General features: G+C 35.7%; 2 protein-coding genes and 2 non-coding genes across 11 annotated transcripts in view; all 4 read right to left on the reverse strand.

Annotated features, from left to right (window-relative positions):
* Nucleotides 1-2,172, reverse strand: part of LOC127804619 (uncharacterized) — a 28,682-nt gene extending 26,510 nt beyond the window's left edge. For 2 of the 7 annotated variants that reach the window (XM_052341502.1, XM_052341497.1), the window contains exons 1-4: nucleotides 2,012-2,029; nucleotides 1,734-1,911; nucleotides 1,483-1,559; nucleotides 751-1,371 (exon numbers count right to left, since the gene is read on the reverse strand). In XM_052341502.1, the coding sequence (XP_052197462.1) occupies nucleotides 751-1,371; nucleotides 1,483-1,530 (669 nt within the window). In that variant the 5' untranslated portion in view covers nucleotides 1,531-1,559; nucleotides 1,734-1,911; nucleotides 2,012-2,029. Of the gene's footprint in view, nucleotides 1-750; nucleotides 1,372-1,482; nucleotides 1,560-1,733; nucleotides 1,912-1,959 lie in introns of all 7 variants that reach the window. The other 5 variants (XM_052341498.1, XM_052341499.1, XM_052341503.1 and 2 more) reach the window with 5 other exon arrangements.
* A 1,502-nt stretch (nucleotides 2,173-3,674) lies between these two features.
* LOC127804631 (protein CURVATURE THYLAKOID 1D, chloroplastic) lies at nucleotides 3,675-11,773 on the reverse strand. 2 transcript variants are annotated; one of them, XM_052341511.1, is made up of 5 exons: nucleotides 11,481-11,762; nucleotides 10,841-11,070; nucleotides 4,306-4,410; nucleotides 4,124-4,195; nucleotides 3,675-4,024 (listed from the first exon to the last, which is right to left on the reverse strand). In XM_052341511.1, the coding sequence occupies exons 1-5, from the start codon at nucleotides 11,608-11,610 to the stop codon at nucleotides 3,959-3,961; spliced, it is 603 nt and encodes a 200-aa protein (XP_052197471.1). In that variant the 5' UTR covers nucleotides 11,611-11,762; the 3' UTR covers nucleotides 3,675-3,958. The 2 variants fall into 2 exon arrangements, with proteins under 2 accessions (XP_052197471.1, XP_052197472.1); XM_052341512.1 differs by lacking the exons at nucleotides 3,675-4,024; nucleotides 4,124-4,195; nucleotides 4,306-4,410 and adding exons at nucleotides 5,824-5,964; nucleotides 6,079-6,162 and having other exon boundaries at nucleotides 11,481-11,773.
* Nucleotides 6,978-7,072, reverse strand: LOC127805434 (small nucleolar RNA snoR128). Its single transcript, XR_008024160.1, has one exon. It is a non-coding gene; the product is annotated as a small nucleolar RNA snoR128 (small nucleolar RNA).
* LOC127805432 (small nucleolar RNA snoR128) lies at nucleotides 7,492-7,581 on the reverse strand. Its single transcript, XR_008024158.1, has one exon. It is a non-coding gene; the product is annotated as a small nucleolar RNA snoR128 (small nucleolar RNA).
* Nucleotides 11,774-23,580: the final 11,807 nt, after the last annotated feature.

Here is a 23,580-nt window from a genome sequence, read left to right on the forward strand (position 1 = left end):
ATCCATCTAGATGACAGTATAGTTATGATTATAATTTGATTTGACATTCCAATTATCATAAGATATGACCATCCTTGAAATTATCAACAAAATATTTTAAACTGAACTTCTGGCTAGCATAGCACCTAAGAGAAAGGCACCCAAAAAGTTGGGAAGTGTAGGATTTTGAGCTACATGAGGTTGGTTACCAATTTGTCGGAAGCTAAAATGCTTGCAAGTATTGTTCATGCTATTGCAATGGTATGGCAGGATGTTAGTACTTAATGAAGAGGCAATGGGTAAGATGACTGATAAGGCTTAGAAGACCTCAAACATTACAGCATAAACAAAAGCCCAAGCATGGATTCTGAAACCTAAGCATGTATTTCATCAATACAATGTGGAGAAGAAAGAGAACGGCTAAATAAATCCAGCCAAATCCATAGGCTGCTATCCAGACAGTGAATGCCTACTCATGGAACACGGATCTAAGTTGCAATTTATAGCATTAACTCTCTTAACAAAAATATCTTTTAGTGCTGCTGTAAATGCATTTATCCATGAAATTAAAGTTGGGTATTCAAGCATCTTAATTGGTTTTTACATTTTAACCCATAAGAGGAACAGATTCTTATTTAATTTCATATTCAATTAAACCAATTTGATCAATGCATATTCTAATTAAACCAATTTGATCAATGCATCTTTTTTGTTGTTACTAAACAATTCATCCCTCAATAATGATACCATGAACTTTTATAAAATTGAAACCTGTTTGGCTGCTTTCTTTACATTTTGCTGTGAACCAATACCAGAATAGTAATCCACTGAAGTGGATGTCCCCTGGCTAGCTACATTGGTATTATTGTTCTTAAATAGCACAGACGACACTTCAGAGCCTGCAACTGAATCTGATAATTCAGCATCTGTGAAATGCTGCGAAGCTGGAACCACACTACCTTGACTTCCCAATTTCTCCAAACCATGGCCTTGGTCCCCCTCATTTCTATTCCTAGATGAACTAATTTCTGAATCAGCTGGATCACTAAAATATTTTCCTTTTCTAAGCACAAAATTGGTATGTCCAGGACCAGCCCCATTGGGTATTTTAATGTCTTGAGATGATGAAACAAGTGAGGACTGCATGCCATTAACCTCATCATCGGAATCAGTGCTCATGTCCATATCTGATCCTGACCCATTGGCACTGTGACCGACGGGGATAGCACGTGGCACTGCTATTAAACCTGACGGCAAGTGTATACTCTGGAACTTGGCGGGAGAAGGGACTCCATACCCACGGTCACAATTCCTTCGACCAAAAACAGGATCAGGTTGAATTCTTTTGGAGGATATCAAAAAGGCACTGTCTCTGTTCTCTGCATTGTCCATCTAATTCAATTATAAAGTTTGCTCATCAATGAACTTCCAAAAGTATTCAAGCATAAAAACTAACAATGTACAAAATTCTAAATTCTATGCAATATTAGGCATTAGGCTCACCTCTCTAACCCATCTACGGGCCTTGTTGTTAAAGCCTTCTCCTAACATTGTCAATAGGACTTGGCCTTCATCTAAACCTTCAATACGGAAACAGAAAATCAATGCCAATATCAAAGCTTTTCCAGTAATAAACCAATAAACAACAACCCAATTGTCTTCAATACAGTAAAAAAACAAGCTCCAATAACCCAATTGATACCTACAGAAAATAAAGGGAAAGAAGGAAAAGAAAAGGAAAGATCGCTTCTCACAATGGAATTTATTTTGCTTGATTTAATTACGCTCGAAACCTCCCAGCAACCAAACAGAGTATCGAGGGTGTAGTACCACTATAATCGGAGTTCAGAAACCGAACAGTCGCGGAAGATCAACCCTTCAAAGTCTGAAACGAAATAGAGAGGCGATCTGATTCAATGTATCTCAAAATCACTTCCCATAAATACAAAAAAGAAAACCAAACATTACATATACACCCACCATAGATATGTATGTATAAAACGAGATAGAGAGAGTGAGAGAGAGTAAATACAGATTGCAAGACAGCGACTGGGAAAGAATAATTGATGCAAGACAGCGACTGAGAAAGAATAATTGATGTTGAAGAGGCTGGTTGACGGTGAGCACTCAGAATGTTCGCTTTCCTCACTCACCGTTTCACTTCCCCCTGCTTTAATTTATTTGGAAATTCCAAAGCGGGCAATTTCTTTTTACTAATAAATTCCCCACTGACGTGATAAAATCTTAATCTTGAAGAATGAACGGCATTTAAAATGAAAACTGAACGTTGAATGGGTAATTGAACTGGAAAATTAAATTAAATAAATAAAAAAGAGCCGTTAAAGAGGATTCGCAGTGATTAACGGAGACGTGCGCTTGACGTGGAGCCGACGTTTGGCTTTTCGACACGGTCGGTGGTTTTTAGCGCCAGCGGCGGGGCCTCCTTTGGGTGCATAGAAACTCTGTGCCCCCGAAACAAAATGAACGAAAAAGGGGCCCCATCTCAGTGCGGGCCTCCAAGATCCAGCTTGGGTCTATGCTGCTGTCTTCCAGTATTTGACATTGTTAAAATGACTAAGTTACCCCTCGGCGTGTGCCTTAATGACCAAGGAAAGAGTTATTTTAACCAGTTAACCTCATTGTTCTGTAAATTACATTTTATTTTGGAATAACGTCTATAATTATCTAATGATTGAGGTACAGTAAATTGTAAGTTATTTTTAAATAAATTATATTTATTATATATTACAGTGTAAATCACATTTTTTTTTTAATATGTTAATTTACCACTCTATAAATTCTCCTCTGAGCCAATTCTTTTTATAAAAAAAATATATTTTCAATTTCAAGAAACAAGAAAAAGGAAATAAAAGACAAAACACATAACAGCAATATAATACTGTCATTTCTTAAGCCTTGAGGTTGCTATGATTATCATGCCATATTTTTCTATTTGTCTAAATTTTATAATATTTTGATTCAATATTGATTGCATAAATATGTCATAATCGATGAATTAACAAAAACAAGACATTGTTTTTAAAAAAAAATATTAAAAAAATCATTATTTCTTTTGTTTAAATCTAAATTATAAAGAATTATGATGCTCCAACTTTAAAAACACAGGAAGACTGTACTTTTCATGCAAGATTTGGGATAGAATCTAAAATGAATTTACCTTAAAAGCTCTGCAAACCTAAGATCAAGCGCAACTCTCTACTCTCATTCATTTTACTTTACTTTTTTGAATTTGAATTAGTGGAATACCACGTGGACATCCATCACCATTATATAACAAGGGAAAAAAGAGGGAGGGAAAATGCCGATTGAAGAAGCATATTATTATACTATTAGTGTTTGAATTGGAATTCCCCTTTTGAAATTGATCTGATCTGAGGTTAGAAGGGAAAGAATAGTGAAGGCATGAAGTGAAGAAGACGCGCCCACCTAAGTAATATAAACCTTAAAATTAGGCAGGTGGGTGGGTCTAAGCTAAGATTTGAGTGCATTTGGAATCTGCTTCGATGGGGGAGCGTCGACGAGCAAAAGATGAAGCTTTTTATAAAGATATGGGTGATTATATTAAAGAAGGGTCCGATAACATTTGATAATTTTAATGTGGCAAGCAAAGCTTTATCTTTATGTCTATTGGTTATCAATTTCCTTTTATCTAAATAATATTGGGACGACTCACCTTGTTAGTAGTAACTAGTTATTAAAGTGATTTTCTAAAAGTTCCACAGCACTGCAGGCAAGAATACAATTCCACAAACATCTGATTTTCTTTTTCTAAATATTTCCCGTCTCCATATATATAAGAACAAAAGACGGGGGATAATAAAACCTATTTAATATATGACAAATGGCATGAAAAATTGGCTAGAAACATTATGTAACACACTACATTGCTCGCTGCTAGTGCCTGCATCCAGCACGAGTCTCCACTGTCCAGTACTGAGTCCCCACTACTTCAATCTGTCTACTTGGAACCAAGAACCCGTAGCTTAATCTCTTCTATTTTGGCAACTAACTCCTCCCTATTTTCCTGCAAAATGAAGGGAACGTCGCGTTCAATTACTCTTCTCCTTTATATATTGAGAAGGTTAAACTTAACTGAGCGGAAAGATTATTTATTGGTGATTACCTTAAAGATTAGATAGCGGGTACTGAACCACACGGTGTATCCAAGACCCACAACCTCCAGCAATTTAGGGAACTGATATTATGGGATCCAATCAAAGTTATCGGTAAATGAATATAAATAAATAAATAATTTTTTGTAATTCCGTGAAACTTGTAGCTCATGACCGAAATACAAACACTCACCAAAGGAATAGAATCGATGGCACTCACTACAGTTGTTGCAATCCAAACAGCGATCAGGGCACCGCCTCCAAATAGGAGCAGCGAATATGTATCTTCTGAGTCGACCTGCAACCACAAACAAGTATGTCATCACTATGGCCAATAGCAGATAACCGCAAATATATGAACTGTCATCCATATCAGGTAATGCATCATAATTTAATGGATAATGGTAGTGGTAACAGAAATGGGAGGACAACAATTTTGGCAAAGGCAAAATTACCATTTTGCCCCTGCATGGAAATCTGTGTGAAGAATCTCCATCCAAGGGCAAAAAGTAATTTTTCCCTCTAACCAAAACTGTCGCCCACCCATTTCCACTTATCTCTATCAACACCCTGCTAAAATATCATATTTGCATGGGCTAAAGAAAACCGAAAGACAAAGCATTCAATTCATTGCTATATTTTCTACTCTTTCTCCAAGTACACACTTAAGATTTTTTTCTTCAGTGATGTCAGTTATTAAAACAAATATATAAATAAATATTCCTTATTCATATATCATTATTGTACACAGCTCGAATGACAAGCATTATCGTACACAACCTGAATGACAAGCATGTATACAGCCAAGGCCAACAACAATTTGAAGGTTTTGCCATGGAAGACAGCCAACATCACAAATCTAACAATTAACTCTTTCTCTATGTAATACAGATAAGGAAATCAGAAACCAAAATATTGGCAACTAAAGATCAAGGAAGTACTAAAGAATGGTTGGTCACTCACTCCTTTCACATTTTCCAATCACTAAAAAGGTCCAAGTTCCAAAATGATTTTCCTCTTTGGTGCACAAAATACAAATCAATCACAGTCAGAACAAACTTTTGATCTTTCAGCAAATACCCAACAAAATTAAGCCCATTCTTATCTAATTCTGATCAACTATATGAAAGCTTTTTCCATCACATCATCATACATGCCCAAACATCTCAACTGATTTCCTCTTACCTTAATCATCAATTTATCCATTGCTAAACCTAACTGATTTTACCATGCTCACTTGAGTTGGTAAAATTGACCGACTAAAGAAATGGAAACAGACAAATAGAGCAAAACTGAAGGTAAAGAATATGTATCTCAATTTGCAATTTGTAATCAACCATCTTGTTAATGCCCCCATCAGGCATTAATACCAAACAATTTTGTGAGTTTTTGTTTTACACATACAGATAATATATAAAAGTAAACACTACAGATGGATTTACAGAAAAGACAAATACTCCAAGAATAGGAAAGCTGAAGTAGCACAAAACTAAAGGCCACTACAGGAATAACCAATCCATTGACAGCTTGGTACCTGCTTTTACTTGAATGTTGTTGGACAAAAACAGTAAACAAGCCACACACAATCTCAGCCTTGATACCACTGAAAAACACTTTTGACCCAATCATAGAGACTCAATCAGAGGCAGAAATCATAACAAAAGGAAAAACATGCACAAAACTGAATGACAAAAGAAAGAAAAATAAGATAGAGAGATTTACCGTGGTTCACCCCAAATCGGGGCTATGTCCACGTTGAGCTCTGGTGAGAAGAGCTCATTGCATTATATGAGAAAGGAGATTACACCCTCAAAAAATGGCTCACACAAACTCTTTGTACATCACTGGTTCGCTAATCAAAATGCCCGATAATCACTAATACAGATTAGAGGCTTACCCTATCGAATTAGAAAACAAAGAAGAAACCCTATACAGAGCTTTACAGAGCAAAAACGAAGGAACTCACAAGGCACCTGCTCGACTGATCGAGAAACCCTCCCCTTTCTTTGGCTGACCCTTCAAATCCCAATGCGAGAGATAAATAGCAATCCTGGACGATTGGGATGGAGCATCATAAAGGTAAGTTGGATGGCCAAGACTAGATCGTGAACACAATCGATATTCCCACTGAAGAGAACAATCAGACGCCATCTGGAGACAAGGATGGTTGCCACATGGCCCTCTAGCAGGCGCCATAAGGCAGCCCAAGGTTGCCAATCGTGGCGCTCCACTTCCTAGACTCAAAACGGCATCGTTTGATGCTTCACCAATAACAATATGAAAAACTTTTAGCATTTAACAATGAAATTCATTTTCATATATAGAAACCTCCTATTTCTCATGAAAGATTTGACCATCAAAAAACACAAACTAAAAAAACTCTACAACTGAAGAGACCAAGGTAGAACATGTCCCATAGTGGGGAAGAAAAGGGTAACAAAGATTTGAAGTTAAGTCCACTGCATAATATCAAATCTAAGCGAAGAGGGATATCAAAAGTAGCATCAAGAAGTGTTGCATCAAACTCAGGGAAGAGGGAGGGAGCAATCAGAAATGGATTAGTAGTAACATAACAAAGTACTAAAGAGGATTTCGATAGTTGCAAATCCAGGGTAATAATACAAGCAACTCCACACAAACATCATCGTCTTCTGATAATGGAAGGATGTTATAGGAAATCAAGGAAACAATATAACATCATCCAAAATAGGAGATCGATTAACTAGAGAAGCGATGAATCCAACCACGAGACTTTTTTTTTTTTTTTTGTGGTGAGGGGAGGAAAGGGGAATTTCATAAACACTTGGGAATGGAAAATATTGTCAAGGGTTATCAGCAGAAAACCAAATCAAATATAATATTCTGTTGCTCAGTTAACCGCTCAGGATCAATGTAGTTGTCCACATGTCATCAAGTTTTTACATAAAAACTTTCCATATGTATAGCAATCATCACTGCAACATCATTTACTTAGTATAGTTGAAAATCCAATAAATAAAACAGGGAGTCCAATAATCCAAGGAGATAATACCAAAAAAATGGCTAAATGAATAAAGTCGGTCATAATTTTTGGGGGTTGGGGGTTGGGGGGGGGGGGGGCGCGTGGAGAATACTATAAGAACTAAAAAGTTCAAAATATCCAACAATGAAAAATATTACCACGGATATAATATACCCAGTTCCCATAAAATCCTTATCACAATATGCACAAGGTTTCTTTAGGAAAATTGAAAGAACCAAGAATTAAAAGGTTTGCAGGTAAAAGGAAAAAAAAAATTCACAGTACAAAGAAAATTATAGAAAACAACATTAAAAATTAGGATAAACAGAAGAAAGAAATAACAGACTATTGAAGCATTCAACTAAGGAAAAAGCTAGGTTGCTCAGGTAACCGCTCAGGATCGACATGTTTGTCGGTCTTTCATAAAGAATTTAGACTTTCAATAAGTTATACAGTTCATCATGGCAACCAATTTTGACTTCAGCAGAAACCGCCTGTTCAGGACAACTTTTTTTGAGAAAAAAAAAATGAAGGAACTGACCAGCATATAAGAAGAGCTCATAAAACCAAGGAAAACTGGAATAACTCAAGAAAGAAAGAAAAATGTCAACACGTACAGGTGAAAAATATTGTATCAAAATGGCAAGAATTTTGAATGAAAGTGAATATGCATAACTACATCAACCTTTAAAAACAAAATCAGTATGCCAATTGTTGAAGATGAGGAGCCAAATTCAATTTATGACACCTTTGCTGACCTGGCACGAGGGTCCCAAAGACTGGTCAGCAGGCAGGGGTCAAGGGGGGCAGCGCCCCTTGCAGGGGCTCAGGGGAGGAGCCCTCGGACTCTAAACAGAAAATTGTTTCCAAAACCTAAACAGATTAGGAATTCTATTCGAATTAGGAGTTCTATTTGCCCTAGTTTTCAACTATAAATATGCGGGGCATAATTCTTGTAATTGTAACCTTCTCAAATAGTGAAAAGCACCTAGTGCAATAGTGGACGTAGGCATTCTTTGTTGAACCATGTAAATTTTGCCTTGTGTGCATGTGCACTTTTGTTACAAGGTTTTTTTATCACTTGATTCATTCCTTTAATGACTATATAGTAAAAATAGGAACAGTAATGGGAAAAACAAATAGTTCTTTATCAATCAAGATCAAGAACTAGCATGTGCCTTTTTCCTCAAGTCCATATCAAGAAGAGCATTATTCAATGATATGATTAAATCATATCATTTGTTATCATGGGATCCTATGGATGATGTACAAGCATTCATAACCTCAAAAAATCAGTTTTTGGTAAAACATGAGGACAGAATAAGAGGGCAAGGAGATGATAAGTTTAGAAAATGGGCAATTGAAAAAAATAATGAAGCAATAAAAGGATCAGCTCCAGTAACAACCTAATGACAAACTCAATCTTATCAAGCATTCAATATATAGTTTGAATTAGTTTTATGCATGTAACATGATTTTTAACTTTGCATTTAACATAACCATGACAGGTAAAGTAATTAGAATTAAATAGAAGCACAAAAATTAGGGCCATGTAGCAGAGAACAAACACAATGTCAAATGGCAATTAAATGACAAACACAAGAACTGAAACTAAGTCAGCGCTGGAGACTAATCACAACAACTTCAGTGTCCTCCAGAATTAAGAATCAATCAGTGTTCTAAAATGCGTTAGGCGCTAGTCGGGCGCCAGACTGGGGCCTAGTGCATAGGCCACCTAGGCGGACTGCTTTTTTTTTTAATGTAATTTCATGTTGTTTATACACAAATTTATATATAAACAATATATTTATGTATATAAATAGATCTGTTATATAAACAGAAACTTATATATATATATATATATGAATTGGGGTATCACCGTATCAGGCTAGGGCAGAGGAAGAACAGGGAGAGAGATGATTGGCGACGGCGGCCAAGGGAAATTGGGGCCAAGAGAGACGATTGGAGCAACTCCACAAGAGACGGTGGCAGCGTGCAACGAGAGAGGCTGAGACAGAAAAGGCAAATGGCGACGACGACGACTCCGCAAGAGACCGTCAACGGTGGTGTGCGAGAGAGAGAAGGGGAAAGTGACGAGAGATAAGGGATAAGGGGAAACAAAAACCCTAACTATCAATTTATACAAAATGGATTAGGCGGCCTAGGCGATTCATGTGGCCCAGGCAGCCGCCTCGGCCGACTAGGCACTGCCCGGTACCGATTAGTCGGGCTGGCGCCTAAGGGGGCCAATTAGGCCATAATCGCGGCAGCACCTAGGCAGCCACCTAGGCTGATTTTTAGAACACTGGAATCAATTCTTGAACACTTGAAAGCAACGACCACATATTGGTGTAGTTAACGTGTACTCAAGGAATATTCTTAATGCAAGCATAAAGCATCAACAAATCTTTCCCAACTCTTCTTACCCCTTACTGTGGATTCATGGAAGACCTTTTTGTTGTTATTTTACCAAAAAATAGTTGAACGTTACTGATGTTGAGAGAAAACAACACAAATAAATGACCAAACAGTATCCAATTCACAAGCCAAAAAAAAAGTATCCAATTAAATAATTCATGAAACAGTTAATTCTCCCCTCCTACGTAAACTTAATAGGAATCCAACAAATAGACTAAAAATATAAGCAATAAATAAAGCCCTAAGATTAGCAAATAAATCATCAAAACCACGTGCACAAGAACAAGCACTTTTAACTGAGAAAAACTATGGAAACATAGTTCAACAGAAATCTCCACTATCAAAATGCAGTGGACTGATACTCTTCTATATGGCTAGAGCAACGGAGACAAAACCACAATGCCTGTCAAGAAAATAACTTTGACAGAGAGGTCCACATCTAATCTCCACATTTAGATCACAGAGCTATGAGCTCATGAACATGCCAATCAAATATTGGTCAAATCAGACTATAGATCAATCTCTAGACACATTCTTGATAAAAGAATTAGGCACCACTCTTGAAAGTGAAATTTTTGGAAAATTTTCTCTTCACATGGAAGTTCCAAGCATTTTTCACTCTTCTGCAAGTGAAGGGCTAGCACCGTATTATAACTCTACAAAATGACCAGAAAGGTAGTCTGATAATAAATGACCATTAAGTGACTACCAACAGACCTTGGGTCATCCTCAACACGGTGGGAAACCTAACCCAACAGCCCACATGCAGGACAATGGCCTTTTGTGGTCAATTTGCATGGGAGTCACAAAAAGATGCTAACCTTTGGTTTATAAATATAAATATATATATATATCCACGAGAGAAAGGGAGAGGAAAAAATTGGAGCCACCCCCTAGAGGGAGAAATTTTTTCAAAAATATTCGTTTTGAAGAGTCTCAAGCTGGTTTTTTTATCATGAGTGTTTCAAGGTATATCATTCATGGTTCAATTCAGCTGGAATTTGGGAGGTCCATGTAAAACTGCTAGCAACCTTGCGTGTCAGTATGGTGATTTAATGCTGATTTTAGGGGGCCTATATTATTGCTCTATTTGTTTGGTTCCCACCAATTTCACGAGAAGGAAGAATTGAACTTTCTTTGCCACACCATTGTTTAATCCATTCCCTCGTATTACTTGTTTCTGTTTTCCCCCAACAACTAATATCTGTCATTCTATTAGTGTACCAAAGCCTGACGAATAACTAGCAAGAAAACTTTCAAATGCAATTATCTATCCAAAATAATGGCAATTTAAGGGCTAGTCAAATACCTTTATATCAAGGTTGTCGAGAAACTCAAATGCTGGCACTTGATCATCCACTGGAGAAACTTCCTTTGGAACTCCTTCCTCTCTAATTTCAGGATATGAATTCTTCTCAGACGGTTTTTCATCTTCCACAGCTACTGATCCAGGTTCTAGTCCAACATACTGGCTAGGACTACCGGACGTATCTTCAGATGTAGTAGATCTTACAGAGGAATTGGTGTAATAGAGCAACCCTGAAAAGAAAACAAAAGGGTGGACTCTTAAAAAGAGCTAAAATTTTCAGATTCTCTGGTGATCCTATATTCTCAAGTTAGAACTATAACTGAATAGATCCTATCAGGTTTTTCCAGAAAAATAAAGAAAACAATGCAGTTCGGTACTTTGGTTACCCAGTTGAACAACAGACCTACAGGCATCAACAAACAAATGCAGTAACATATATGGCCACCAGCATCAGCATGCCTAAATTACAGAAAAAAAAAAACATTTGAAATGCCGAATGGAATCAAACCTCCATAACACGCAACGGAGATTATCCTCAAGAAGATATGAATCGGCAGTAATATTTCAATATCAGGTGAAAAATTTAGAAACCGACCCCAAAGACTAGCACCAAGGGGTTGAAGAGAAAGCGAGAACAAACCTGGGTTGGAGCGAGGGAAGGCGAGGTGATTGAAAGGGAGAGAAGTTCTCAGTCGGAGACGAGTTTGGTGAGGAGAGAAGAGAGTGGGGCGGGTGATATTCGAGATGGTTCGAGCAGTACAGAGCTCCATCTCTAGCAACGAAGGCCTGGAAGGCTCGGTTGGAGCCTCAGCCGCTTCTATAAGCGTGCGGTGGAGCTAGGGTTAGGGTTTCTACTGCCGCAAATGAAGATCGAACGGTGGGCAGGCGCTGAAGCCTTTTTAGCCTTTTTTTTCTCTCGCGGTGCGTGCTCCCTCGATTGTGTACTCTAGGATATGAAATATGAATCACAAGCGTCATATTTCATCGAATCTACTTACGTTAAATCATTGGTCCCGACCACTTTAAATGGATTTTTTTTGTTTTTTAGTTGAGTTATTCTATTGTATATCATTTATATATACTTTAAGCTATACAATATATATAAATAACAAAAATATCCCTCATATCTATCGCGCTCACCATCTTTAGTGAGAAATATTTTAACATCATTGTGTAATCCAATGTGTACACAATAATGTACCAATAGCATTGTTCTTTTTAATTACCTAAATTAAATTTATTTATTATTTTTTTATTTTCTTAAGTGTTTGACTTTCGTTCGACTAATCCTTAAAAATGGGTGACCTTCCTGGTGATACACTCAAAACTGGACATTCGATGGAATTGTCTTCCTGCTTTATTGCTACTTTCTAATTAAATATTATTTTTTAACAATAAATATGTCTTTCAAATTGTCATACTAATTTAAATTCTAATACTTTATGTAAAACTTCAAGTGATTTACCACACCATGGTAGGAGAGCACCTAAATTGAATTTATTAAGGGGGTGTTTGTTAAATCAAGATAAAAGGGAGAAAATGTCAGATATGAGAAGCATTTCGCATGTTTGGTATTTTCAACATATTTGTTAAATTTATCTAACAATTTCTCAAAAAACCTCACATGATCTCTTATCTTCCCCTTTCGAGATAAATTTATCCGATCTCCCCTATCGGATAAATTTATCTTACTCTTTCAAGATAAGACTCAATTACTTTATATGCCCCTTGTAAGATAGTTAATGTCATTTAATGCATTTTAAAAATTTAAATTTATTAAACAAATTATTTATTTAAGTCTCATAATTAATATTATTTAATATATTTTTAAATTATTATATGTTTTGATAATTTTTAAAATTTAAATGACATTACTCATTTCATTTATTTTTAAAATTTAAATTTCTCTCTCTCTATATATTTTTTATTAACTAATATAATTCATTTCACTAATTTTTAAATTATTTTATTTAATTTTATATTTTATTATCATTTCACCAATTTATAATTCTAATAATAATTATTTCTACTTTTCAACTCCTTTTAAATTTATTTTTAACATGAATTTAGAAAATAAAATATTATTTTTATTTTTTTGACAATTCATATTAATCATAAAATAGTATTTTAATCATAAATTTAATAATATGAATATTTTGGTAAAAAAAACTTTTATCTTGATACTTATCATATGCATTAACAAACACATAAAAAGAAAAAAATACAATTATCAATGAATTTCAAAAAATTTAACAAACACTCTGATAGAAATCTTAGAATACTTTCCAGCCTTATCTTGATCATTCTATATCTTGATCTGGAATATATTTCAAACTTATCTTGATACCTCTTATCTAACTTATTTTAACAAACGTCTCCAAGCTGGTGAGTTTTAAGCTCCCTTTGAGCTTTCCCTGTTTGGTTTAGTGATTTTTAGTATTTTTAAGGTGTAAAAGTTTATAATAAGAATAAGTTATTAAAGTGTTTAGATAAAATATATTTTAAATTGTTAATTATATAATTATATGTTTAGTAAAATAAAAGTTTATAAGCTGTCATATAAGTTGTTAAATGATTAAAACATATATACCTTATTTTAACAAATAAATCCATAAAAAATAAATTTTTGGGTAAAGAATTTTAATCAATTATTTCTCCTGTCAAAATACAACACATATTATCAATATCAATACTTTATTATATGTCAAATTCATAACACATATTATTTCTTTTTTTCTGCTAATGAAAAAAAAAAATCCACGACAAGCAGATGGCTGTAGGTGAGAATAGTCGATAGCTGGTGGTAAATTTTATTTTTATTTTATTTTAATTTTATTTAACATCGTTACTATAAAAAATAACAAATAGGTGTCAATTATAAGTAAAATTTTCTTGAACTAAATTAGAAATCAAAACACATTTTATTTTTTTATGATTTAGGTATTTGGGCGTCGCCCGCCTAGTTTTGGAGGAGACCAGTCTTTCCCCTTATTTAACTTTTGAATAAATTAGATGCGGTCGCAAACTTATATACTTTCAAGTGAATATGCGATCAATCTCTATCAAATGAGGCATTTTTACATATTCATTAGGAGTTGATCATCCATCACTCTTAGAGGGCGTTTGGTACGGGAGAAGTTTTTAAATTTCTGGGATTCATGATTGTTGGGAATGTTCTTAAAAATCTTTGATTTCCAAGATTTATGCAATTCTATATTTGAATAGATTTAAACATTTTCAAGAATGTTGAGTATTCTTTTGTAAGAATCTTACATTCCTATGTTTGGTTTAAATGTAACATTCTTGGGAATTCATGTTCTTTTTTCAAAATTACTCTTATTTAATTTTTTATTTAAAAATGATAAATTTCTTCTACTATATAAAATATTGGACCCACAATATTTTTAGAAAATAAAAAAATGTTATTTTTTTACACATTATGTATATATATACATGTGTATATATATACATAATAATATATATATTTGTATGAATATTTACTTTAATATATATAGTATTTTATAATAAATAATATAAATATATATACATATATATAATATTTAATATAAATATATTACATATATATAATATATTTGTATGGGGTTATAAAAGGGTAAGGGGTGTTTTAGTCTTTTTATTTGTTAAAAACATTCCCAAGTTCATAGAAAACTTGGATTCTCAACCCCCCATGAAAATCTTTTTGTGGGAAAGTTGCTTAAAAATTATTCTCGGGAATCCTATTTCCTAGCATTTTTTTTATAAAAAAGTTGTACCAAATATGAAAATACAGATTCCTAATCTAACATTCTCAAGAATCTTAAAATTTCTCCTATACCAAACGCTCCTTAAGAAAACTTAAGAGCTTTACCAGTTACCCCATACCCTAAAAACTAACAAAAAGTAAACAATGAATCAAAATTGAATATTATTCTGAATGCCGATTTTAATTTCTTATTCGATTTATGAGCAATCATTTTGAGATCTCATAAGTAGTTTATGTGACAGTTTCTTCCTCTCCTTCTCCAACTTTCAAAGTGGTCGTCAATGGATAACCCTTTTGATAATATATATGTACCAAGGTTTTTAAGTTAGGGGAGGGGACCCAACCCACAATTATTCTTAATTTGGGTCATCCCATTAACGAGTCCAACTTTATGTATATCAGGCCTGCACCTCTTCATACCACACTTTTAATACAAAATAATGAGATGAACTTAGGCCCAATTGTATGATCACATAATTAATTTGGGCTTTATCGGCTCTTAATTGGATCATTTTTTACAAATATAAAGGTAATTAAGAGAAGCCAATTTACATAAAATATTCAACATTCTCCCGCATGGGCAACACTAATTAATTTTTGACATGTTAAAAAATAAATTTCAAAATGACTCACAGATCGAATTTACTTTAATGGTCTTATACAATAAATATTTTATTCTAAAATTCCGTTGAATATAAATACTAATACTGAATTATAACAGTTATTATGTCATTTAGTAACATTACATCGACATGAATCCCTTAATTATGGTAAACTATAATATGGGTTGACACTATTAATCTCTATGTAATAAATTATGCCAATACCCCAACCAATCCTCTTTATGGTTTCATAGAATCTTTGTATGAGAATGTATAAGAAATAATTTACTTATAATGCCTTAGCCTTATGGCTGACGCTTCAACAAAGCCTTTAGATGTATGAAGATTTTAACATATATGAGCTCAAACAAGTTAAATAATAACACAAGGAGGAAACATTTAAGAAAAATACTCAAATTAAATATGATAACAACAAAAACTAGAAAGTATATAAGATAACTCTCACTAACCATTACATCAAAAGACAAGAAATGACCCATATTCTCAACATGCTTAATAAAACTAAAGGGCCTAAAGACCTTTGGATAGTGAATCTGCAAGTATATTACCAGTAGGAATATGGGTTATTTCAACATCACCACTATCAAACCATCCTCGAAGCTTGAAGTACTTTAACTCCATATACATTGCACCGCTAGTGATTTTAGTGCTTCTATCAAACAACACTGCAGAAGAGTTATCACAATAAATCCTCAATAGCCTTGAAATAGAATTAATAACTTTAAGCCCTAAAATAAAATTTCTTAGCCATTTTAAATGACCCCCAACTTTAGAACAAGCAATAGCCTTAGCTTCCATGGTAAAAGAGGCTTATAGAGACTAGAGCTTTTTCAAGATGTAATACATCCGACTAACATAAAAATATAACTGTGGTAGATTTTCTATCATCTAAACAATTTGTTAGGTCGACATCTATAAACCCAACTACTTCAAGGTCAATAACCCTTCTTTAAACAAACATTTGATCTCGAGTTTTGAAAGTATCTAGGACCGATTTAAGGGCTTAGGGGGCCTTAAGCCATCACTAATTTAGGGGCCCAACCCCTTAATGAAAAATTAAAAATTTATTAATTTTATTTTAATAATAAAATTAAAATAATTATTTATTAAGTTAAAGGGGTTGGACCTTAAGCAATTGCCTCACCAACCTACCCATTTAATTGGCCCTGAAAGTATCTCATAATTTTTTTTATCGAAATCCAATGCTCATAGTCAAGGTTGATAGATATTTACCCAAAATACTAGCACAAAAGTTATGTCAAACCTAGCACATATTACTGAGTGCATTAGGCTTCCCATAACACTACTCTAAGGAATTTTTCTCTTGTACTTCTTTTCAACATCATTTTTAGAGCACTACTACTATTTACTCAATTTATCTTCTTTTTTTATATGAGCCAAACCAGCCTTACAATCTTGCTTACCAAAATGCTCAAGAACATAATCAATGTATGTATTTTGAGAAAAGAAAAAACCCATTAATTTCTTTATCCTATCTCTATGAACTCTATACCCAAAACAAAACTAGTTTCTTTAAGATCCTTCATTTCAAAGCTCTTGGAAAGCATTATTTTCACTTCTAAAAGAAAACCCAAGTCATTACTAGCAAGTAATATGTCATCCACATAAAGTACCAAGCATGTGAATTCACTCCCATTGAATTTTAAATATCAATGGAATTTTAAATATCATTGACAAGATGCTTGTATTAATCCATATACTAATTTGGTTAGCTTACACACCATATTCTCTTTTCCCTCAACTATAAAACTTTTAGATTGTTGCATGTATACTTTTTCAAAGAGATCTCCATTTAGAATGATCGTCTTCACATTCATTTGGCGGAGTTCAAGATCAAAATGTGTTGTTAGGGCCATAATAATCCTAAAAGAATCTTTAGATGAAATAGGAGAAAAGGATTCAATATAATCAATATTTTCTTGTTAAGTATACCCATTTGCAACTAATATAATATTAAATCTCTCAATTTTACCTTTTGCATCCCTTTTGGTCTTGAAGGCCCATTTGTATCCAATAGCCTTGAAGTTTTTAGGTAACTTCACTAATTCCCAAACTCTATTGTTGGACATAGATGACATTTGCTTCTGACAACTCTCCATTTATCAGATTGCGGACTACAAATGGTTTGGATCCACAATCTATCCAATGTCATAATATGTTTCTCCAAAATAAACAACATAATCATCTGACAAAAAAGGTGTTATGGGTATTTTTTGAACTACTTCTTATGGGCTGGGCTCAACCTAGCTTGCTAGCCTAATTTCTTGAAGTCCAATAGGCCCAAGGCCGAGCTCGTCAGAATAAGATCACACGTCGTTGAGACCCAAACTCAGACCGCGGAACCAAGCGAGCTCCCATCTATGCTCCCAGCTCGCTGGCTTAACTGTTCAGCTCGCATAGCAAGAAGACAACGGGACAACCAGAGAACAGTCGTGAACTAGGTATTATTTTGGCTAAGCCGTTCTGGCCCCACCCTTTCGGCCCATCTCTTAGCTCATGCTGGTCCCATTCTGGCTCTGTACCTGCCTGCAACAACATCATTGCAGCCTCTATTGGGTATCCATGTGCCCTCTACAGATCTCATCCTCATTAATAGTGGATCACATCCACATTAATGAGGGTCCCGTCGACACCATGCTGCCACCTAGGTACCTCTACCAGCATCGAAAACTCAAATCTCATCACCTACAAACACACGACGCATGCAGAGAGAAGGACATCTCCTCCTCTTATATGAGCCATCTCTCGGGAGAGAGGATGTTTATTTTTTCCTCTGACCTACTGATACACGGCTTTTTCCTTACGCCCTTACTTACTTGAGCATCAGAGTGCTTGCAGGTGCTAGCAGTCGGAACGCCAATTGAACCACATAAAATTCATTGGTGTGCCTTCTCTTTTTCCCTTTCATGTTCATTTCCTCAGTGTGGGCAAACAAATCATGGTCTACCAATTCCCAACGTCGAAAAAAGGTCTTCTTTGTTTATGAGGTCTTTTATCAAGCACAGGTTCAATAGGTTAAATAGATGGAACTTTATGAGCAACACTAATCTCACCAATTTGTAGGTTTTAACTAACCTATTTCCTCGGCCAAACACATATCTAGCGCAGTAAACAGAAAAAATGAAAGATTCCAACCACAACTCGCACACCCAAACAAATAGACACAACAATATACGTGTTCGGATTAATAGATCCTACTCACGGCAGAGGCTCCGCCTCTAGTCAATCCACTAGATCTCAAGTTTACAATCGATTACAAGATCATCAAATGAAAGTAAAAACAGTATTGCAAAATACAACTGAAAACAGAAACCAAAACAACAAGATCAAGATATATCTGTTCTATACCGATCTCACGATCAAGACTAAGTATCTGTTCTTTCAGTCAACCAAGCTCTCACGCCTCAAGCGTTTAAAACAACATAGAGATTAAGCAATACACTTACTTACTGACTGACCTTACCATGGAAACAACCAACCGATCGAAACAAGGATCAGAATGAAGGATTCACATGACGTGTCTCGCTTCAAGAGTCGCCAACTTAGGGTTTTAGAAAGAGAGAACAAGAGTGAAATATCAGAACATTCTAGAGATTAAGGCATCAGATTGCCCTTTTATAGCAACGCCAACATGGACCAACAAATGGGCTCGGCCAGCAACGAAAAATGCCACAAGAAACGAATATGGGCTCGGCCAGCAACGAAAAATACCACAAGAAACGAATATGGGCTCGGCCCATAAAACTCAGCAGCCCACATATAATCAATAGTCCAAAAAAATATATCAACAGAATGTCAACAGCATTTAAATTCAATATAAAAGAATAACAAATGCAGCTCGACAATTTCATATAATCAGCATAAATTGAGAAAACATTTTAAATCACATAAAATCAACAAATTCCACATTGATTCAAGAATGAATTAAATAGTGGATAATGACTAGAAACCCCTACAAATCTTCCACAGCTACGTTGGAAGAATATTGAGCAAATCTAAAGCCTGCTCAAACTTAACTACAGGAACTGATTTAGTTAGGATATCTGCAGGATTTATTAAAGTAGAAATCTTTTCTATCTTGACCTAATCTTTAGATAAATTTGTGTGCCTGACCTTGATTTTCGTGTCAACCCTCAAAAGTTGCACCAATCACTTTATCTCGAGCACAACAATCCTATAAATTATATTTAATCACTAAATATCTCAAAACATCAATTTTCTCATTTTCTATGCATTTTTTTATATTTTCTTCCATTTTCCCTTCTAAAAATCCAAATAAATACCTTCGGGATATTTTCTCAATTCTTTTTCCACAACAATTCATTAAAATCTAAGAACATCAAAGGAAAATTACTAGACTTACCTCAAACCCTCGTTTGCATGCAAAACGAGGCTAGTCGGTGTGGAAACTGAGACATCGGGAAGCCAAACACCAAATCTTTTTGCACATGTTTTCTCATCTTATTTTCCCCAATTTTTTAGGGTTTTTTTCAAATTTTTTGGACCCCATTTGCATGCAAAACGAGGTTGGTCTTTACGCGCGGCCACTTATCCTAGCGCATGCAGCCACTTGCCAGTCATCTTCTCCAGTGATGGCTAACCGGCGATGCTGGTTGACCCCACCCCCTTGCTTGCCTCGTCCAGTTGATCACCATGGGCTATCTTTCGACCTGAAAGGAGCACCGAGCGACCCTCAACTGGAGGCTTAAAGCCTCGGCCGATGCCACCGCCTCCCAACTCCGGCAACCTTCAAACATCCCTCAAATCTCTTCCAAAACGCCTCAAAATCTCCAGAATGCATCTATTACTCATGGGGAACAAAAGTCCCTTATTTTTTAGCCTTGATTCGTTCAAAATCGAGAGCAATTTGAAGCTCCATTTGGTTTGAAACCCTTGGTCACCCATCGTTATTTATAGGCAAATTCGAGCAATGAAGTGGTCTTAGCCGTTCAATACAAATTCTTAGGCGCCTCAACCTCCCCTGGATTAACCTGGAATCGACCCTAGCTGACCAAAAATGAAACTTGCGGGCGCGATAAAATCGGCCAACTATCCGATTGGTTTTTTCTCGAAATTCGGCCACCCCGATGGCCATTGTTAGCCATGACTTGACCCAAAGGCGTCCCCGACCAACCCTCGTGGATTCCCCGTGGCCGAATTCGACGATGGGATGGACTGGTTTACCATGGCTGTTTACTAGTTTTCTTGAAATTGTACTTTGGCCCCTCAAACCTTGGCTTTCTCACTTTGGCCCATTTTCACAAAGCCCTTCAACTTTTCATAATTGCATTTAAGACCCTTAAGTCCTAAAACATCCATTTCATTACCAAAGATTCTAGAAAAACATCATTTCGACCTCCCTCTGGCAATTTCAAAAAATTGTACTTAGGCCCGAATCTTTGTTTTGATCACAAACCTTTTCGTTTCTTCCTAAAACTACTGAAGGTTTGCTTTACATGCTGAATATGAACCCCCTCAAGATTCCGTTGACTTCCCAAAATCCCTCTATGATAAATCGATTTTGCAGCCTAAATCGCAGCTGCAATTTAGTTGTACCGAAAATCGTTTTTGATCAAATTTTTTTCGATGCCATAAATCATGCCTCGATAATCCTTTCAATGCCATAACATTTTATTTTTCCATCTCGACTCCAGGGCACTCCCTGTAGTCAATTCGATCATTCATAGCGGTAAGAAATTACCCTATATCCTCAATTTATCTGCAAATTTCACTATCACCCCAAGATAATTTACTCTTGAGCCCTTTTAAAAATCTAGGTTATTACATCACTGCCACCTCACTCAATGACATGTCACTCAGCTAGTGTCACTCCCCCGAGCTGGGTTCAGCTACCTTGAGTTTACTTGAGCTAGAGTGAGCTGGGTGAACTGGAGTTGAGTTGGAATGAGTTAGCTTAAGCTATTGTGAGCTATTCAAAACTCACGTTGAGCTCTCTCTAGCTATCTTGTGAGCACATTGCTGCTAAGCAATTCATGATCCATCTGATCAAGTTTAACTTGTGCATACACAAGTATTCGCTCAAATTTCAATAGGATTTGCCTTTATTTGAATTTATTTTTGTTTTGAGACTTATATGAGCTTGTTTTGTTTGTTTGTTATTCTTTATTCAGAAATCACTCCTGCTAATATCATTGCCACCATCAATTTTATTCTTATATTATATGGCTCTAACTTCAAGTCATGGCAAGAGAACCTCAAGATAGTTCTCGGAGTCATTGATCTTGACCTTGTGATAAGGGTTGATTCTCCTGCACCTCTTATGGATACGAGTACATCTGATCAAAGAAGGGAGATGAAAAAGTGGGAGAGATCAAATCGCATATGCATGATGATCATGAAGAAGGCCATTCTATAAGCATTCAGGGTCACAATATCTGAAAAGATCACTACGGCTAAGGATTTTCTTGTGGACATTGAAAAGAGGTTTGCCAAGAATGAAAAGGCTAAAATTGGTACAATCTTGACAAATCTAAATTCAATGAGGTATAGGGGCAAAGGCAATTTCAAGGAGTATATCATGGAGATGTCTCATCTTGCTTCTAAGTTAAAAGCACTTAAGCTTGAACTCTCGGAGGAATTGCTGGTGCATCTGGTTTTGATTTCACTTCCAACACAGTTAACTAATTTAAGGTAAGCTACAACTATTTGAAATAGACTTGGTCTCTGAATGAGCTTATCTCACATTGTGTTCAAGAAGAGGAAACATTGAAGCAAGATAAGACAAATAGTGTTTATCTGGCCTCAACCTCTAAGGACAAAGTAAGGAAAAGAAAGAAGGATACAAAAGTTGCAAGTACAACACTTTATAAGAAACAACAAAGGAAACCGACTGACTTAGTTGGTAAGGGTTGTTTCTTATATGGAACTAAAAGGCATCAGAAGAAGCATTGCACCAACTATCACGCATGGAGTGCTAAGAAATGTATTGTAACGCCCCGTTTCTCCAGAACGTGCATTACCTCGAGATTTCAGAAATATATATATATTTTTTAATATCATACAACATAAGCCTCTTGACATACATACCCTCATCATAGTCATTTCCTGACAATCCCAATCGTACCTTCTTAGCATATCAAAATTTAATCAGCGGAAGCAAGATTGAAACCTCAATTATATATATAATTGACAATTCTTTTTACAATAACCAAATCGATGTTTCACATGAAATTATCAAAATATTACATCATCTCTGAACATCATAATCATAGACAAAAACCTACGAAAACTGAACCTAGCAGCTACTTCTCGACGACTCATTTCCCTTGGCGCCACTGCTCTCACCTGAAACGTTTGAATATTCTAGGGACATAGTCCAAATTAGATGCTGAATCATCTAAGTAAGAGTTCAAAAATATTTTCATGCAGATATGCAAAATCATATGCATAAAACCGATAAATCCTGACATGCCCCAACCTAAGAGAATCCCACACAGCATTTAGCCTTAACTGGGGAAAATGCAATCTCTCTAAAGGCGACACGACCACACCGACCCATTGGCAAACCAGTCCTGCTTAAGAGGGACAATCTCGACATATGAACCTGGGAATCACCCTATTGTCATTGTTAGGCTTTACGCTCCTACTCAAAAGCATTCCAAAACCCGTCGCAACCCTAGCCTCAAGAGTGTCACATCAACACTGTCCTCGGAATCAACGATACCTCGGCCTTAACGCTATTGCTCAAAGGAACTGGGGATGGTGTCCACTCTCAGCCCCGCTACTTGAGTACCGTAGGGTGAAGTCCGTCTTAGCCTCGTCCCAAGTGGGTCACATAGCATTAATCTTTGGCACACATTCCGAGTGCTGACACTCGAGAGCTACGTCACAGGTTAACAACCCACGTCCCACATGGACAACACAACATGCCAATGCCGAAAAATCATAACATGCATAAAATCAACATCTCAATGTATGCAATTTACCGTACGAAATATAACACATGTGTAAGTAATCATTTGTAAAACCATCAATAAACTTAGTCATGAGGATGAACACTCACAGTAAACCATTCATATGCCACAAACGAGTTTTTCGATAGAATCACTCACCTTGTAACTCAACTTTTCTCGAAGAGCGCGGGACGCCTCGATTTACGTGTCTGACCTCGATTTTCGTGCCCGACGCTCTTATAATTCAACCTCAAGCTTCAACGATACCCTAGACATCACGTTTGTTCAACATCATATCAATATCTATTTTTCCAAATTTTTTTTCATAATTTTCTTCCTATTTCCTCTATATTTTTCCTAAAAAATTCTAATAAATGCCTACTCAAGATTTTTCCTCGATTTTTCTTTACAAAAATTCAT

Source organism: Diospyros lotus, chromosome 6 (assembly GCF_014633365.1).
Source record: "Diospyros lotus cultivar Yz01 chromosome 6, ASM1463336v1, whole genome shotgun sequence".
Classification (NCBI taxonomy): Eukaryota; Viridiplantae; Streptophyta; class Magnoliopsida; order Ericales; family Ebenaceae; genus Diospyros; species Diospyros lotus.

Coding starts and splice junctions, on each gene's coding strand:
- LOC127804631 (XM_052341511.1), bottom strand. CDS start 11,610: ATGGAGCTCTGTACTGCTCGAACCATCTCGAATATCACCCGCCCCACT. Junction 4,411..10,840: donor TCGACAACCTTGATATAAAG/GTATTTGACTAG, acceptor TTGTGGTTGCAG/GTCGACTCAGAAGATACATA. Junction 4,196..4,305: donor CCATCGATTCTATTCCTTTG/GTGAGTGTTTGT, acceptor CCATAATATCAG/TTCCCTAAATTGCTGGAGGT.